Source organism: Centruroides sculpturatus, unplaced genomic scaffold, assembly GCF_000671375.1.
Source record: "Centruroides sculpturatus isolate CEXI.00-Female unplaced genomic scaffold, Cexi_2.0 scaffold1, whole genome shotgun sequence".
NCBI classification, from domain to species: Eukaryota; Metazoa; Arthropoda; class Arachnida; order Scorpiones; family Buthidae; genus Centruroides; species Centruroides sculpturatus.
The window spans coordinates 1,849,981-1,867,922 of NW_019384326.1; the positions used below are offsets into that span (position 1 = coordinate 1,849,981).

Genomic DNA, 17,942 nt, shown 5'->3' on the forward strand with positions numbered 1-17,942 from the left:
GACGACTGCTGAATATCTGGCCCAAAGGTTTGTAAATTTGGGGCATGGTGTGAGTAACTGGAGGCAAACTTCCATATGCACTGTTACTAGTCACGAACATGGGGTGTTGCTGCTTCTGTGAACGTCCATAACCTTCGAACCAGTCTGGATTGTTAAATCGCTTCGGTATATCTTTAACATTGTACAGATCTTCAGTTTTTGTAGCATTTCCTTCTGTTCTCCACGCGAGTTTGGAAGGAAGCTTCCAGTTGAAACGATTCACCATATCCTCCTGAACGTCCTCTGAAGGAACTGTGGTCCCATTAACTTCACTGTCGTTGCTCATGATGATTCTTTTAGTGTTCGAATCTTATAAAATTTTGAATTATATTCTAATATTCTATTTCTTTTTTTCGACAGTTTGTTCCGTTCTGAAGATAAATCCGAAACCGTGTTCCAATGCGTTAGGTTCAAAAGGAACTTGCATGTTTGTATGGGACTGCATTAAAACGGATGGTAAACATCTAGGAACGTGCGTTGATGGATTTTTATTTGGAAGCTGTTGCGAATATAATACGAAAAATACAAATGAAACATCGATAAATTCGGTTACAACTACGTCAACCGTTAGCCAGAATAACAAACTGGAAGAAGCTAAACCTACAGAAATTATCGCCATCCCTCCGATAGCTATCACTTCGGCTCCTTTAATAATTAGCCAAACTAAACCTTCATTAAACACGAGACAACCTTTAGGAACCTCCACGAAAACCACACAAACTACAAGCCTGAGAAACACGGATACCACTACAGTTCCTTCTACATCTACTTCTGAAAAACTCCCCATTGCAACGAGGAGCCCTGAAAGTAGGGAAGAAGGTAAGTTAGAGAACAGAACAATTTAACTTGAAAACAAGAGAATAAACTAAAAAAAGAAAAAAAAATTAATTTTGCTTTTGTAGAATGTGGCATTTCTCCGGCTCACCATAAGAGCAAAGTGGTTGGAGGAACGAATGCAGCTTTTGGTGCGTGGCCATGGCAAGTAAGAAGGCAAATGCGTTTTTCTCTATCTTGACTCGAAACATTTCGTAATAAATAATTTATAATATATTAATTTAGGCATCTGTGAGACGAACATCTTTCTTCGGATTTTCTAGTACGCATAGATGCGGAGGTGCCATCATAAATCGACAATGGATAGCCACAGCTGGCCATTGTGTAGACGAGTAAGAAGTCATCTACATCTACATCATCATTACAATTAAAAAAAATTACAATTAATTTACTTTTTTTATATTGCCACCTATAGTTTGCTGCTGCCACAAATTAGAATTCGAGTTGGTGAATACGATTTTGCCAGCGTGATGGAGCCATACCCTTATATAGAAAGGGGAGTGAAGAAGAAAGTAGTCCATCCTCGTTACAATTTTTTCACGTATGAGAATGATTTAGCTCTTGTGAAGCTCGAAGCACCCTTGGATCGACTTCCACACATAGCAACAATTTGTTTACCATCAGACACTGAAAAAGATCTCATAGGAAGGAATGCAACTGTCACTGGATGGGGAAGATTAAGCGAGGGTAAGATTGTCTGTCTACTTATTGTGTTGCAATTAGATATAAGGGCGATATAATTCTTAAATAATTATAATTTACTAATTTTAGGTGGTGTATTGCCCTCTATTCTTCAAGAAGTTCAGGTTCCTGTCATAAGTAATGAAAAATGTAAAAATATGTTTTTGAAAGCGGGTAGACACGAATATATACCTGAAATTTTTATGTGTGCAGGGTTCGAAGATGGAGGAAGAGACTCTTGTCAGGTATTGTCAATAAGGATTTTAATCGAAATATATAATTTGAAATACGCCATTGTTTAGAAAGCATTTGATGATTTAAGAAGTAAAATTACTGAAAAACTTCCTTAACTTTTCGAGATTCTCATTAATGATACTCATTTTAAACAAGATCATATTTTTAAATTAAACTTTTAATGATCCTATTGGTTAATCAATTATAACAGAGAAACAATATTGATATAACAATAATAAAGTGATATTCTCAGTCCTGTAGACATTGAGAGCCTCTTTTTATATCTGCCATTCGTTTGATAGATCCACAATACATTTGGTTTCATGATATAAAACACCCCAACACATGGGCAAACTGCCAAGGAAAGGAATCTCCCGCGAGGACTTTCTAACGGAAACTGGCTCTCTTTTGGTGTAGCACACACGAAGAAATTTGGAGTTTGAAAATCACGTGGTTGGGTGATAACAATCGCCCAACTACGTGACTTTCAAACTTCCAATATAAACTCATGGCGACTTTCAAACTCCTATTATTGTTTTTTGCCCGCTCTGTGGGCACTAACAATGCATTTTTCCCATCTTAATCCCATTGAACCCATCGTGGATTCGGCTACAGACCGATCGGGTGAAGGTTGGATCCGATATATCCATGAAAATTCCTAGAGGTTTGCCCGCATTCGATCCCGGATCTATCAGAATATACTGCCATCACATTATTATTGTTTTATCGGTGTTGGATATCACGTGGTTATTATATGTTACACATCTCATTTCTTCTAATAGAATTAAAGAATATAAATTAAAACTTTGGGTATATCTAGGAACCTACTTGGATAATCACAGAATTTTATAACTGTATTGCAATATCTATTTCTCGAAAAATAATTGACAAAATTATCCATTATCTTGTATCTTTGAAATCCTCACGCCAAGGATTTTCTGAAGCAAATTTCTAAAATCTTAATTGTTCTTGTACATAATCATTACATTATTATTTTTTTTTAAGGGAGATTCTGGTGGTCCACTACAAATGCAAGGAGAAGATGGAAGATGGTTCCTAGCTGGGATTATATCGTGGGGAATCGGTTGTGCAGAACCAAATATGCCAGGAGTTTGTACGAGGATATCGGTGTTCAAAGATTGGATATTGCAAAACATCAGCTAATACAGGAATTATAAATAATTTTTCATGTATAAACAGCACAGTTCGAAGGACAGCATGGATGATAGTTTGAGAAGATTAAAACACTCTGTGTGCCAAAATGAGAGGCAGGAATTTTATGAATGTGAGTCAAAACACAAGTATTGAAGATTAAATTATTACAAAGAACTCGAGAAAAAGTGTGAGAAGAGACGAACGAACTTTACATACCAACACGAATGAATAGTTACTGATCAAAATTATGAATTTGTATATTGAAAATGTACAGCACATCATATACAACAGCTATATATACATACGTACATATATATATATATATCTGTACACTAACACTTTCTATAGCAGAAAGCCTAAACATTGTGATGTCACTAACAGTAGTCAATCAGTTCTCCAATTTGTGCTCAGGAGTATATACTAAACATGGGCCCATGTAAATATGCACCGTACATATATATATATATATATATACACTAACACTTTCTATAGCAGAAAGCCTAAACATTGTGATGTCACTAACAGTAGTCAATCAGTTCTCCAATTTGTGGAAAGGTTAGAGATATTATTAAGAATGTGATGAGATTTATTACTTGTTTTTTATTCAGGGCTGTGGAGTCAGTAGATTTTTTTCACGATGATTCCAACCAGGGGCAGACTTGTTAATTAACAAAGTAGGCCTGAAAATTCTGACATAATCACATGATCTTGAAATCTAAGCTTCAATAAATATAGTTCTAATAAAGATAGAACATAGAAACTTTTTATTCCAAAGCTAAAATACTCCTCTAAGTAATGACATAGTCAATATATAAATATGTATTTTATAATTTTTACTTTTCCGGCTGTTATATAACAGAGGAAAAGTGTAGTGATTGATCAAAAAATGATCCCACCCCAAATTTTTGCATTTTTGGAGTCAGGACACCNATACCATTTTCTTTTTTAATTATAATAATTTATAAAAACAACAAATTTTATTTAAAACTTTATACAAGACTGAATTGAGGCCATATTGCAAATAAACTATTTTAAAAACATTCATAAAAAATGTAAGTATTAGATTTTTGGCTTTCTGTTAATATATAATTTTATATTAAAAAATTATTTAAGTATCCCAAAGATATAAGTAAAGCATTTTCATAAGTCTTTTCAGTCTTGAATCTTCATATCCACACTGTTGACTTTTGGTAGAGTGGATGCTTCATAGAAGAAATTCATTATATTATCATAAATAAATGTTATTTGAAATTCATTTAATGTCTACATTTTGGCCTTTATTATTATTGCACTCGAGGCACGAAGAGGCAATTAACACATAATTTTTGTGCGCTCAAAGCTTTACAATGGCATTTTAGATCACCTCTTACAACAAGGCATTTAAATATCATCACATAGTTTTAAGCTTTAGTAACTTCGTGAATCCAATCTAAGTAGTTTGTAACTCTAGTATACACACCGGGCTGTTCCTTTTCTCCACATTTACTACCAAAAGACACGATTCCGACTAGTATCCATCTCCTACTGTTGTTTGGAACCATCAGAGGACCTCCAGAATCTCCCTGAGACCAGACACGATTTTTAAGACTTTTAAACACGATTTAAATGCTAATACTATTTAAATAAATTAGACACTAACCTGGCAAGCATCCTTAAGTCCTTCGTGGTAACCAGCACATAACATACCTTTTGTAATTTTCTGCACATACCTCTTCTGACAGTCCACATTATTCCAGATTGGAACGGACACTTGCTGCAATGTTTCTGCGTTTCTTCCACCTTAAAATTTGCATAAAATTACACACGTGCTTGATATTTAAACCTCTCCATACTCTCCATGAAGCACTCACCATAAGATATCACGCCCCATCCCAAAACGGTAGCCATGTATCCTTCTAAATTGTTGTCTGCCATTTTGATAGAGGGCAAGCAAACTGGAGATATATCTATGTTGTATTTAACTTCGGATGCTAATTGGATAATTCCTATGTCATTATAGAATCCGTGCCTCATAAACTTAGCATGAGGTATAGTTTTTGTTACGTAAACGTCTATAGTATTCTTCCTATCGTAGTGATTGTATATCCTATGAGCGGCTAACCTGACAATTATAGAGCGTGGGTGATATCTACAACAAATAAGCAGTGATTTATGTAAAAACATACAAAAAAATACTTCAAAAATTTACATAATTTACACTTACTTCCGCCCACTCTTATGCACCAAGCAGTGAGCTGCCGTAATCACATGACGATTGTCAATTAAAGTACCACCGCACCAATATTCCCTACCACGATGGGTTATAAGGTATATAGCAGCCTGTGCAATGTACAGTATAAAATATTAATATCTAGATTAAAAATTTACTTATTTTTTTTTAAATACACAAGTATAAAACAACAAAGCAACATTTCAACATGAAATATTCAAAGATTCTTTCAATAACCATGAAAAAATTTCGAGAAACTATTAAGAAGATTCAAAGAAATATAGCCAAACCTCGATATAACGCACTGTAAATAGAGCCAGCCGACGGTCAGATGACCTAAGCGGTTAAGGCATTAGCCTACTGTTCTTAGGGACCCAGGTTCGAATCCGTGCGAAATCCATGGAAATTTTTCGGGGCGAATCTGTACTGCACACGTCGGACACCATCCCTTACCTCCCAGGCTTCTGGCCTAACCCAAAATGAGCATGATTAGAAAAGCCCTCTTAAGGCCAGTAACGGTGTGGATGAAACCACTGAACACTGAAGGTGGCTGGTTTATGCCTCACCAATTGGCCGAGTGTTTTCTCGTGTCTAACGCCTAATTAGGGGTTATGGGTTATTCTCCATAGAAAAAGTCCACCCGGGAGTCATTCTCACATGGTAAATCGTCCATTTGTTGCGTTGCCTTGCGTTAAGGGCATTGTAGATCATCGAAGTTTAAACCAAGTTCAAACTCGGTTTAGACTTCGATACTAGACATAATCCTTATTGTTTGAAAATAATTCGTCCGTCAAAGGTAGCCTTGTTTAGGGGTGCGCTATATCGAGGTTTGGCATTACTTTAAATATTAAACCCCTATATAAACTATATATACCTAGATACAGTTAAACATCTACGTGTATATTAGTTTGTTAGGCCTATAAATTACATACGGTTAATTGTCTCTTAGATGTAATGCCCCCATCAGTAGTATACTGATGGGGGCATTACATCTAAGAGACAATTAACCGTATGTAATTAACCGTGTTACATGTAAGAGACAATTAACCGTATGGCATTACATCTAAGATGACAATTAACCGTGTAACAATAATTAGTTAGGCCCTACAACAATTCAAACGAGTAGTATTTTAAATAGAAATGTAAAACAATATTAATTTTATAATACATAAATTGTATACGAAGTACATTACATGATCAGGGCCCCTCGAATTTTTTGGGCCACTTACCTTGCTGGGGCCTAATTTATTAATTACAAACAATACAGAGTTAAATAATAAAATTTAACAATAAATAAAGGTTTTTTTTAATACACAAAATATGCAATTAAATGAATCATTTGCAAGAAATAGGGCCTGATCTATACGTAAACTAAACACAGAGGCCTCACTCTACCAGGTTACAGCTTAGTGGAGAACGAAGGGCCCTTCATACGTTATAATTTAGATCTTACAAATTTAAATCTCGTCTTATTTTAAGTCCCCCATATGTATATGACGCGGGAAACGGGCCTTTTGAATCCCCTTTTGTAGGGCCTATAAATCTCGTATACATCTCATCGATTGTCGTAACGATGCAGCAATTTTTAAGAATATTAAAACTTTATTTATTAATTAATAATAAAAATAAAAATAATATTTACCATCCAAGGCCAATTACCAGCTTCGGATTCGAACCCACCTACGATTCTTCCATCCCTTCCGGAATGCCCACAACCTAAATATTCGAATTATTTTCGTAAAAATGAATATTTTTAATTTATTATTATACGCTTTATTTATTTTATATTTTTAAAATTATTTTAAAAAAATAAATAAATAAATAAAGTTTACAATAAAAGTATTGCTTACAGTATAAAAATAGATTAAAATACATTCAAGTACAGTATAAAACACAATAGTAAAATATTTACGCTGTAAATGTGTAAAAACCTTCACTTATAATATAAAATACATTCGAACTTTATACTGTAATCGAAGATTTTTATAGTATTTAGAGTACTGTACAGTACAAAACAGTGTAAAGTATTTACACTGTTTAATAAAACAGTGTAAATACTGTGTAAAGTATAAAATAGTGTAAAGTATTTACACTGTTTTATACTTTACTGTAAGTATTTTAATCTATTTTTACAATGTAAACAATAACTTTCCTGTATTTTCATATTAAACATAATTTTTCAATAAAATATAGGCCTATTAGTGTATTTTACTGTATTTTACAGTATAAAACTATTCACAGTTATTTACATTAAAAAAACAGTGAAAAACACTTCGTACGATTGTACGATAAATTTTTTCATAACATTTACTGTATTTTACGATACATTACTGCATATTGCTTTGTGTATTGTACTGTACATATTTCCATTGTATTTACTACAACTTAGTTCTATTTTACTGTATTTGTTCTAATCTACTGTATTTTACTGTAATATAATTTTTTACACAGTAATTTACTTAATACATCTAAATAATTACCTCTAGTCGACTCGGCGATAATGGGTTGTTTAAACAATGACAAATCGCTTAAGGTTTCATTTACAGCTTCAGTGGTCGTGTCAATAGTAGTTACAGTAGTTGAAGTAGTCTCAACGTCAGTAGGCCAGATAACTGTAGTAGAGGGTAAACTAGACGTAAAATTATCATAAGTAATGGTCGTAGTAGTAATTGGATCCAATTTATCAGTAGTAGTTGCAGTAGCAACCGTCGAAGTCACGTCCTATAAAAGATCGTGGGGTGTGAGTTGGTTAGTTTAAAAAGGCTGATTTTACTGTTTACTCACCGGAATAACTGGACAGCAAACACCAGGCATGGAAAAAGGCCTGAAACATACAGACTGACGGAGTTTATTCAGATCAAAAATCAGGTATATGCACTGAGTAACCACGCTGCAAACACCAGGTAAACCATCGGGTGTCCTACACTGATACGAACTTTGAAACGGTCGTAACATGGTGTTTAATACCCGGTTCCTCCGATCTCCAAGAGAAAAATCAAAGATGATAATCAGTTAAGGGTGAAGATGGGCTCAAAATAAAGATTTGGTCAAGAGAAATTACATAGTTTACTCACTTGTGTGTTGCAATCTTCCCTGAGAAAACAGTAAAAATAGAAAAAGTACGAGGAGGTTCCATTCTTTTCTCCTACAAAATTAAAAAAAAAAACAGAAATTCTTATAGAAAATTAGTAATTTAGCTTTATTTATGGGTAAATTTAAGATTAAAACGTAAATTAATCTGCACAATTTCTTAAAAACAGGAAGAAATGGTTGGTTTATAAATTTCCCTTTCTATTATCTTAAACTATTCTTTGTTTTTCTGTTCTATTCGACAATTAATTTTTTTTGTTGTTTTTTTTTTTTGTAAATTGAAGAAACTAGGTAAAGAAAGAAATCAGTCGTTGACCGTAACAGTTGCACTACAAAATCTATTATCTGATTTTCCGCCCATCAAACATACCTAAAAAAAAAAAAAGTGGACTCTGAACAAAAAAGGCATCATTTCTCTGGACTTGACCTTCTAGAATATTTTAAAATCTACATAAAATGAGTACAGCAGCTAGGTTATAAACAATCCTACGCACGAACCATCCATAAAATATAACTCGCCCCCATTGGAAGCGCGTTATTCAAGAATTTCGATACGTGAAGTTTAAACGGTTATTTCCTCTAAATTTACCGGAATTTTAGCCAGTTTTCAAGAATATCGTAGGAGCAAGTTTCCGTCTACGTTACAGTAATCATTCAGGCTACAAGAAGTAATTTTATTACGCGTTAAGCGTCCAAAACTTAACAATAGACCTCAAGGTTGCGCGCCTCCTTGACAATACAGCGCTTAAAAGTAAAAAAATAGAATGTTTTATTGATAATAATTCGTTTTTAAGTAATATTCTTTACGATAAGCTAAAGACTGCAAAATATTTAATTTAAAAAAAAAGGAAAAAAAAGCAAATTGAGTGATATTCATCGCTAACCATCTCTACCTCTCTCGTGACCCAAAACGAATCCCTCCAGGCAAATCGGCAATTCGAGCTTATCAAGTAGCAAATCATCATCAGTAAACTTTAATTTTGCAACAAAATCAATTTAAATAAATCTGCAACTAAACTATACAAGTGTCAAAAGTTAACCCGGATCCTATTATGGACTTTGCTTATCTGAAGTGCATCAGTGCCAATTAATCTTTCAATTTAATCTCGATTTGTTAACGCACTGAAACGTTTTATTTACTTGGCTCTAATCACCTTCTATAGAATTAGTGAGAAGGGGTCTTGGGGTCAACAAAACTCTATGGAAATAAGCTATGTACTGTACGTGCCCCAAAGAAATGTGGCAGAAAAGTAGAGAATATTTTTAAAAATAGAAGAGAAAATTTATTTTACTTTAAAAAAAAAAATAATAAAAATAGTAAGAAAACACAGTATTGTGTTTGTCTTCCTCGTTTTTAACCCGTAATGTTCCAATTATTAAGTATTCTTGTCAGTTCTTGAACATCACAAATTTACAGGTTTGGTGGCCTTGAACGTTACTGAATTATTCTGTATTCTATTATTTCGAATGTAATAAGGATAAAAATAACAGATAAAGGGACCGTCCATTAACTGCATGTACAGTTTTTTAGCACCCTTTCCCTCCTCCTGTTGTGTACAGTGAGATACTTCCAGCAAACCCTTGTTCTGTACTGTACTGTACTTCTAGCAAACATCCTCCCCTTTGAACAAATTCGTACAATAGTCCACGGACCCCCTGACATTTAAGAAATGACTAAAAAGTTTTGTAAATACTATTCACGTGATTAGTAAATAGGACTTACAAAAACAAATTCGTATGCCACACTAAAAAAAAAAGCATACGTAGACAATGCCTCGATCCCTCCCTCTGTACTTTTTGCAACCCTTTTAAATTGTACACGTAATTAACGAAATGTATATATAATATACGTATTTAAATTAGATAAGGAACTGTAACAAATAATTGCTGCATAAGATAAAAATTTTATTACACGAAAACGCAGTAGTAAGCAGTATTATGCATAAGCAAACCATTATATAAGATCCCTCATATATAAGGATTTAGCATTACACAAGGATGACCATCCAAAAATACAGCATCAGACAAAGAACCACTATACACGTGGGTCCACTAAGTACGATTAGAGAAGTATTTAGGATTAGAATAGACTTATATCGATGCCAATATACAGAGAACCACTATAAGTACCCACTGGGCATAATTAGGCAAGTGTTAAATATGCTAATTGGTAGCCTAAGTATCTACTATAAATAATAGGAAAATTGAACAGTAATCAGCTCAAAACTTTCTTTCAAAGACAAAGCTCGCATACTGATGTAATTATTGTGTAATATAAATGGTAGAACTGCTAAATTAATCAATTAAAAATGTTTACTTACATGTTAACAGTTATACATGGGGCCCTATAAGTCCAGATAGTTATAATATAAGGCCTAATTCCTTGGTTGATGTGTGGTTGTGGCGAACGGAACTGTGTGTGTTTGACACAAATCGTCACAAATATGGGTCGGAAGAATGACCCAGATTTCGCTTGACGTCCAAATCACGAACGAATCAGATAATTTGGGGGGAAAAAATAGAAGTTAAAATTTCCCTTTATAAAATCTCTACGCTTTTCTAACTTCATAATTAAGAAAAAAGCAAAAATAGAAATAACATTGCAATCAAACCATCCGTAATTTGTGTGAAGTCCCCGCGCTTTGCAATAGGGATAAATTCGATCAGGAAATTGAATTTTTAAAAGAAAAATTTAGGGATTTTATCGAGGAAAAATCCCCATATTAGAAATTTCACAGAAAATGTCCTACTCCCTAAATATAAAGAAAAATCCCTATCGTATTCACCCGTCTCGAATTATGCAATCTGGGAGTTACCTTAAAAAACGAACTTTCCCAACAAACCAGGTAAATGCCCTTCCTTATTGGAATTTCCCAGATGAGTTAAAAGTACTTACTGTAATATGGAAATAGGTTACTTTTTGTTTTGAGCCCCCTAAACCTGTTTATATTTATTCGAAAACCCTCGAGCTATACTTAGAGGAAAGTAGATTAAATAAATCTGTAGATCCGTTGTGCCTTTGTCTATATTTTTCACCTTCGTACCCTCAGCTAAGGGGTTTCTTTTTTTCAATAGATTAATCTCGTGATCGAAGAAAATAATAAGAGGCCCCCCAACTATATTTGTCAAAGTTCATTCAACCGTTTACTTCCGAGTAGTATCCTAAATGACATCACGAATTACATCTCTTAACATTTGTTTTTAATAACCCATGAATGAAAAGTCAAAAATCGAAGTTTCTTTCCGAATTTTAAACCCACAATGAGCATAAAAAACTGGAAATCGCATAAGATTTTTAAGTTTTAAACCCATAATGAATATCCCAAATACAACACATCACTCCCAATTTCAGTTTCCCAAACGTAATGGGCACATAATATTTGAAGGATAACTCGAAATTTTTATTGATTTTACTACATTATAGAGGTTATTGACCCATTTTATTAATAAAATCTCATTTTGCATGATACGTTATGGATGTTTATACAAATTACAAAACACTTTTTTTTAAATTGAAATAAAAAAAACTGGTTCATTGACTCGCAAAAAAACGGATGTGCGGTTTTTGTACAGGAAATTAAACAAAAAATATGTATAATATGATTAATAGACATAGGAAACTTTACCTTTTTTTTTTCAGTTTCTAAAACGAATTTCCAAGTAAAATTTGTAATTTGTTCAAATTTAAAATGTCAAATTGGGAACGTTAACAAGAAGACCATCAAGCATTGATTTAATGATAAAAAAGACTAAAGTCGTGAGAAAATAACTAATGAAAAGCATATAGAAACATGAGAATAATAAGATAAACACATAAAGTGACTAAAGGAGCGTATAAACAAAACTTAACCAATTAGTCTAATTATATAATTAGAAGTACAAATAGGAATTGTTACTCATAAAGGGAAGGGAACAAAGGAGAAACAAATATTCTTTAAACTAAGACAAATTAATTACTAACACAGAGAAGAGCAGGAAATAAATGGTTAGCGAATAGAAAAAAAAAATTAAACAAAACAATGGAATAGAGTAAAGGGTGGTTCGTAAGTCGGTTAACCGAGTCTTAATCTACGTACTGTATACATTACACTGCGAATATGGATAAGTGTTTTATCGTAACGTGATTAAGTACTTAAATAAGATAGTTAACTGAGTTTTGAGCCATCCAGTGTAGCCATTATCATACCAAAAGTCGGTTAACTGTTCTTTGTTGTTTTTTTTTTTTTATATGCTCCAAGTACCGTACGTTTAAGAATACGAATCGTTCAACAAACATAGGAAAGTAAGTGAATTGATGTATGAGAAAGCCAAATGGCAAGAGAAAATATGAAAGGACGAGTAAATAGAACATATTAAAATTAATTAATAATTAATGAAACAGATATTAAAAGACAATGGAACAAAGTCTATTCAATATTAAAACGGTGTGCTAAATAAAGCACATAGATGAGAAACTAGGAAGCGTATAGAATATAAAGCGATTAATGATGTAGATAAATACTTTTCGAGCCTTTCCGATTTTGGAGAAGATAAAACACGAAGAGCACAGAAGAGAATTTGAAGTAAATGTGCGAAAAGAACGTTGAGAAATTAAAAGTACAAGGTGGAAAATCAAATTAGGAATCGCTAGTTAGGCCCTTATGACAATGATTAAAGGTCAAGGTCGCGCTTGGCAACATTTCCCACAACAAGCCGTCAACCAATCACAGGTAGAAGGTAAATGTCATTGACCGGCGGAGTCTATGTTTTCCACCTGTCTCCCTCCGTTTGGCGATTATGGAGGAGAAATCTTGATCTCGATGACCCCACAGGCGTTCAATATGGCAATGTGGCAATGTGTGCTGCTACTGTGGTTACTTCGACCGACGGATGGTCAAGGACACAATTCCAGCCAAGAGGCATTATCAGGTAAGACATGTTTCCTTTTTAGAATCCACTTCCTTCAACAAAGGTGCTTTCAACCTCCTCCTTGCTGAGGCGATAGTGAAATCATTCGAGAAAAATGAAAGTAATATCGCCTTTTACTGTGGTATATTCTTGTATTGTAAGCGGACAAATTTCGTTAACGAAATCGACTCCCTCGTTGGTGAAAATTTAAGCCAATTCCGTGGCGAATTTCTTCGGATTTTAAACAATTTTATGATAAAAGATACCATTCTTGATCTGTGGCAAATTCTTTTACCATAAATTTGAATGTATAAAAGGCTTAAAAGTATCAAAAAATGCGCTTAAAATGTAATTTTATCCATTGTTTCAATGGGCGTAAAAATTCCTCCTGAAGTCCCACTATAGGTATTTCTGTCTCGGGTCTTTGCCCTTAACCCATCAGTATCTATTTATGGCATTCTTCAATTTAAAACCATATATTTATATAAACATGCCTAATTTTCTCTTCAATTGAACTGTGAAGCTTTCAATTACTAAAAATATACCACTTGATAGGGACCTGATACGCAATGCTATTATTTTTAAGCTGAATATTTATTTAATATTTATATTTATTTGTGATATTTCACGCTAAAGTGAGGATGAAAGTAATTTTAATGGATATAACACGCAATAAAATACGCTTCACGCTATTAAGTGTGACAGTTTCTCAGTAACCAAGTATGTTGCATGGTTTCAAGCTGTATTAAAGGAACACAAACCATGTATTTTTTTAATTATTGGTTTATCATCTTACAGATGCACAGCAAAGCATACAGAACATAAAATGTCCAGGTGACTGCGTTAATCTTTTCGCATCCTTCCTATGCGATCGAGTCTTGGATCAAGTCAAGTGCGACGACGATTATTCAAGATGTTGCGTGGCCGAAGACATGATTTTTGGTACCGAAGTGGTGACGTCGCCCCCGTTACCCGAAGAATTCGAAAATGCCACTACTACAACCCCGAGTACAACCACGTTGTCTACGTACCACGTCGAACCAACGTCACACCCATTCAGTCACAGCAAATTGGCATCTTGTCCGGGATCGTGTGTAGACAGACGTCACAGTGCCTCGTGCGAGAAAATCGCTAAAACTGTTTGCAGCCAAGAGGGCAAAGACTGCTGTTCTAAAAATGTCACCATTTCGGAAACGAAACCGGATTTATGCCCGGGGACTTGCGTTTCGGCTCTCTTTAGTCTGTTATGCGACCACGTGGCACACGAGTATTTCTGTGCAGACGGTGGCAAATGCTGTGTTCCTCCAACCACAACAACCACCCTCCCACCTATAAACCCATGTCCCGGAAACTGTATTCCCACTTTACTAAGTGGAATGTGCAACAGACCGTCACTGTTAATAGTGAAAACGACAGATTGCCCAGCAGGGACGATCTGTTGTTACACGCCTGTCGAACGGATCAAGCCTACAACTCCTCCATCAACTCTACCGACGACCCCGATTCCGAAAGTGAAACCGAACAAGGCAAACTTTCCCATTGAGTACATGTGTCCCGGTACATGTATCAACACCCTTCTTCGATTCACGTGTGTAAAAAATCACATAATATATAATCGATTCAACTGTAATACACCTGGAACAGTTTGTTGTGTTTCTATTTATGAGGTAAACAGGTTTGAGCAGATGTTCCGGCGACCTCATTCTCCTTCTCGAATCACCAATTATACAATTCATACAAACATAAAAGGTAATTTACAATTCTAATTACATTATAAAACAAAGTTGTCTTACATAATTTCTGCATGTTAATCAGTTTTTAAATTCGCATTCCTCTGCATAAATTCTGGCAGCTCCCAGCGTGCGGATACCAAACCCTTACATGTGTGGAATCAAAGGAACCGATAGAAGGCAGGCAAAGATTATAGGGGGCCTCGACTCTCTACCGGGAGAATGGTGCTGGCAGGTAATTAATTGTAATTTTAATTAAAATTTTCAAATTTTAAAACACTCCTCTCCTTTAAGGTTGCTCTCATAAATTCTCAAAATCAGTATCTATGTGGTGGAGCCTTAATTGGTACTCAGTGGGTTTTAACTGCAGCACATTGCATAACCAAGTAGGTTTTCACAATATCAATTAGCCTTCATTTATTTTTTATGATGTAACTTTAAACATGTTTCTGTACAGCATTGTGAGAAATGGAGATGCCCTGTTCATTAGGGCAGGTGAAAATGATCTGACACAACAGAAACAAAGAAAGTCAACATCCGAAACAAAGCGAGTCATCACTACTTACATCCATCACAATCACAACAGTCAGACATTAGATAACGATATCGCACTCTTGAAGTTACAGTTGCCGGTAGAACTAAACAAAAACATCTGCCTGATCTGCTTACCTGCTCGAGGAGTCACTCAGCAGGCCGGAAAATTATGCACCGTAACCGGTTACGGCTATCAAGGAGAAGGTAAGACCGAATATATCCATTTATAATTAACTAGTTTTAACACAAATAATTCATTTCAGCTGGCCCCATAGCACTTAAAGTCAGACAAGCACAACTGCCAATTATTGACGAAAGAGAATGTACAGTTCAAATTAATGCAGTTACAGAAAAGTTATTTGTTCTACCTGCTAGCAGCTTCTGTGCAGGTGGCAAAGAAGGTGAAGATGCCTGTCAGGTAATTTATTTACTTTCTGTAGTTACACAAACTAGACACGAGTGGTTTAAACAATTTAAACGCATTCAGGGAGACGGCGGAGGACCTTTAGTTTGCGAAGTGGACGGATTTTACGAGCTGACGGGAATCGTGTCGTGGGGTTTTGGCTGCGGCAGACAGGACGTGCCTGGAATTTATGTGAAAGTTTCTTCATTCATCGGCTGGATAAATCAGATCATCAGCGTCAATAATTTATAGTGAAAAAGTAATTTATCACTCTACCTCCAATACCAAAAATTAATTTTGATCATTTTCTAGTTTAATTATATCAGTGTTTTTACATAATTATTATTATTCAGGGTTGAAATAAGTTTTGTATAAATGTTAATAAATCACCAAATAAATCATTATATAACAAAATAATGTTTGGTTAATAGATACGAGCGCGCATATCTTTTGGACCGAGCATCCTTCATAAAAGAAAAATGTGTTTCTTAAGAAAAATTTATCTTTAAAAAAGCATTTTCAATTGTTATTGAGGAAATTAATACAATTTACTTCCTTTTACATGTTACAAAATATATAATGTCAATAAATAACATCAAATTTTATCTAGAAGATTGATTATCACCCAAACCAATTACTCACCTACTGAGATATTCACACTCTTCATATCTTCCTATTAATTTTAATAAATAATTAACAATTACCAACACAATAGATATACACAGCCACAATTATGCCCATTAGGTACAACCCATAATGTTGTTAATGGTACAGGGAAGAGAAGGAAAACAATACCTGAATTACTACTGCCATGTTAAATTATAGGAATATGGTTCAGACTTGAGTCAAATCTCCTGTACTACCTTAATGCTTGGCAATTTGGCTGGCTATTTTCTATTAAAACAATATATTTACAATTGAATTTATGATTTAGTTGGATTTGGGTAAGACGTGTGATTAGCCAATTTAAAAATTCATTGGTATATTTATTTACAAATAAATTTAAACAAACTGTTAATGTATCTTCAAGGCATGCTTCAGAGAAACTTTTATATTGCCAAATGCCAATCAGTCTTCATCTATGGTTATGGTTATACAAGTTTAATTTGAATTTATAGTTGCTGCAACTACCGCCTCTATTGCTGACTGGAATATAGCAACCCTTCAACTTCTCCTATATTTAAGGAACAGATAAGTCTGTGGAAACACAGGAATAAAGAGATGAGAAAACATTGTTACTCCTTTCTTCATTGATGGGTATATTCATTACCCATATAAACCAATGGAACTGAATATAAAAGCTGCAATGACGACGAAAGACCTTAAAGATGTGATAAAAAATGGCTTTTAGAACTTCTTTGACAAGTGGGTATGAAATTGTTGGAGCAATATGTGTGAAGGTTGTGCCGCAATTTGAAGGTGGTGCCGCAAAATACCTGTGCCGAACATCAGTTCATGTTTTTGGCTCTATTGTGTATATGCATACATATACAAAATATAGTCAAATATAAAACCTCTGGAGCAGGGATTCTAATCATTGCACTGGTTCCAATTTCTTTCCATGTGAATTTTATAGCTCCGGTCCCAATCAAACATTTAATTTTTAGGTGCAATTGTTCTCTTGACTGCATATATCAATATCAATATATAACTTTATCATTATTCTCAGATATATAAAACTATAATTTAAATACAAGATAATGTTCTCTATACAACAGAATTAAAGTAGTGAAGATCAAATTAAACCATAATTCAGAGAGAGAGAATTACTTACTTTTCGGTGGTCATATTTACAAACACGAAAGTTATAATAAAGTAGCTATTGCGTGTAAAATGAGTACAGTATTTCAAAGAAAAATTTTAATTGGTAAATCTATTTTATTTATTTTATTAATAATTACAGTATAAGCCATATATAAGTTACAGACATTTATAATTCCATAAAAGTTATCTAGAAAAAATACTTCTAATTGTTGAATTACTTTAAATATTGAGTCATATTTATCACTAATATTTATATATTTCTTTTTCAAAAATATATTTTAACATTTAGAAAGTGTAACATTAATATAAATATACATATAATCTTCAATAAATTATATATGTTAGAATTTGACATATATATTTTTGTACATTTATTAATATA

At 33.9% G+C, this 17,942-nt stretch overlaps 2 protein-coding genes across 2 annotated transcripts; one reads left to right on the plus strand and one right to left on the minus strand.

The window, feature by feature from the left end:
- Positions 1-295: 295 nt before the first annotated feature.
- LOC111627497 lies at positions 296-16,121 on the plus strand. The gene is made up of 14 exons (XM_023371081.1): positions 296-858; positions 942-1,021; positions 1,099-1,205; positions 1,289-1,560; positions 1,645-1,799; positions 2,794-2,947; positions 7,953-8,020; positions 12,982-13,150; positions 13,928-14,878; positions 14,982-15,094; positions 15,154-15,245; positions 15,317-15,597; positions 15,657-15,811; positions 15,881-16,121. Exons 1-14 carry the CDS (start codon positions 324-326, stop codon positions 16,046-16,048), a joined length of 3,300 nt encoding a protein of 1,099 aa, XP_023226849.1. The 5' UTR covers positions 296-323; the 3' UTR covers positions 16,049-16,121.
- LOC111627851 (proclotting enzyme-like) lies at positions 3,988-6,875 on the minus strand. The gene is made up of 5 exons (XM_023371515.1): positions 6,795-6,875; positions 5,147-5,262; positions 4,794-5,071; positions 4,583-4,722; positions 3,988-4,505 (listed from the first exon to the last, which is right to left on the minus strand). The coding sequence occupies exons 1-5, from the start codon at positions 6,795-6,797 to the stop codon at positions 4,344-4,346; spliced, it is 699 nt and encodes a 232-aa protein (XP_023227283.1). The 5' UTR covers positions 6,798-6,875; the 3' UTR covers positions 3,988-4,343.
- Positions 16,122-17,942: the final 1,821 nt, after the last annotated feature.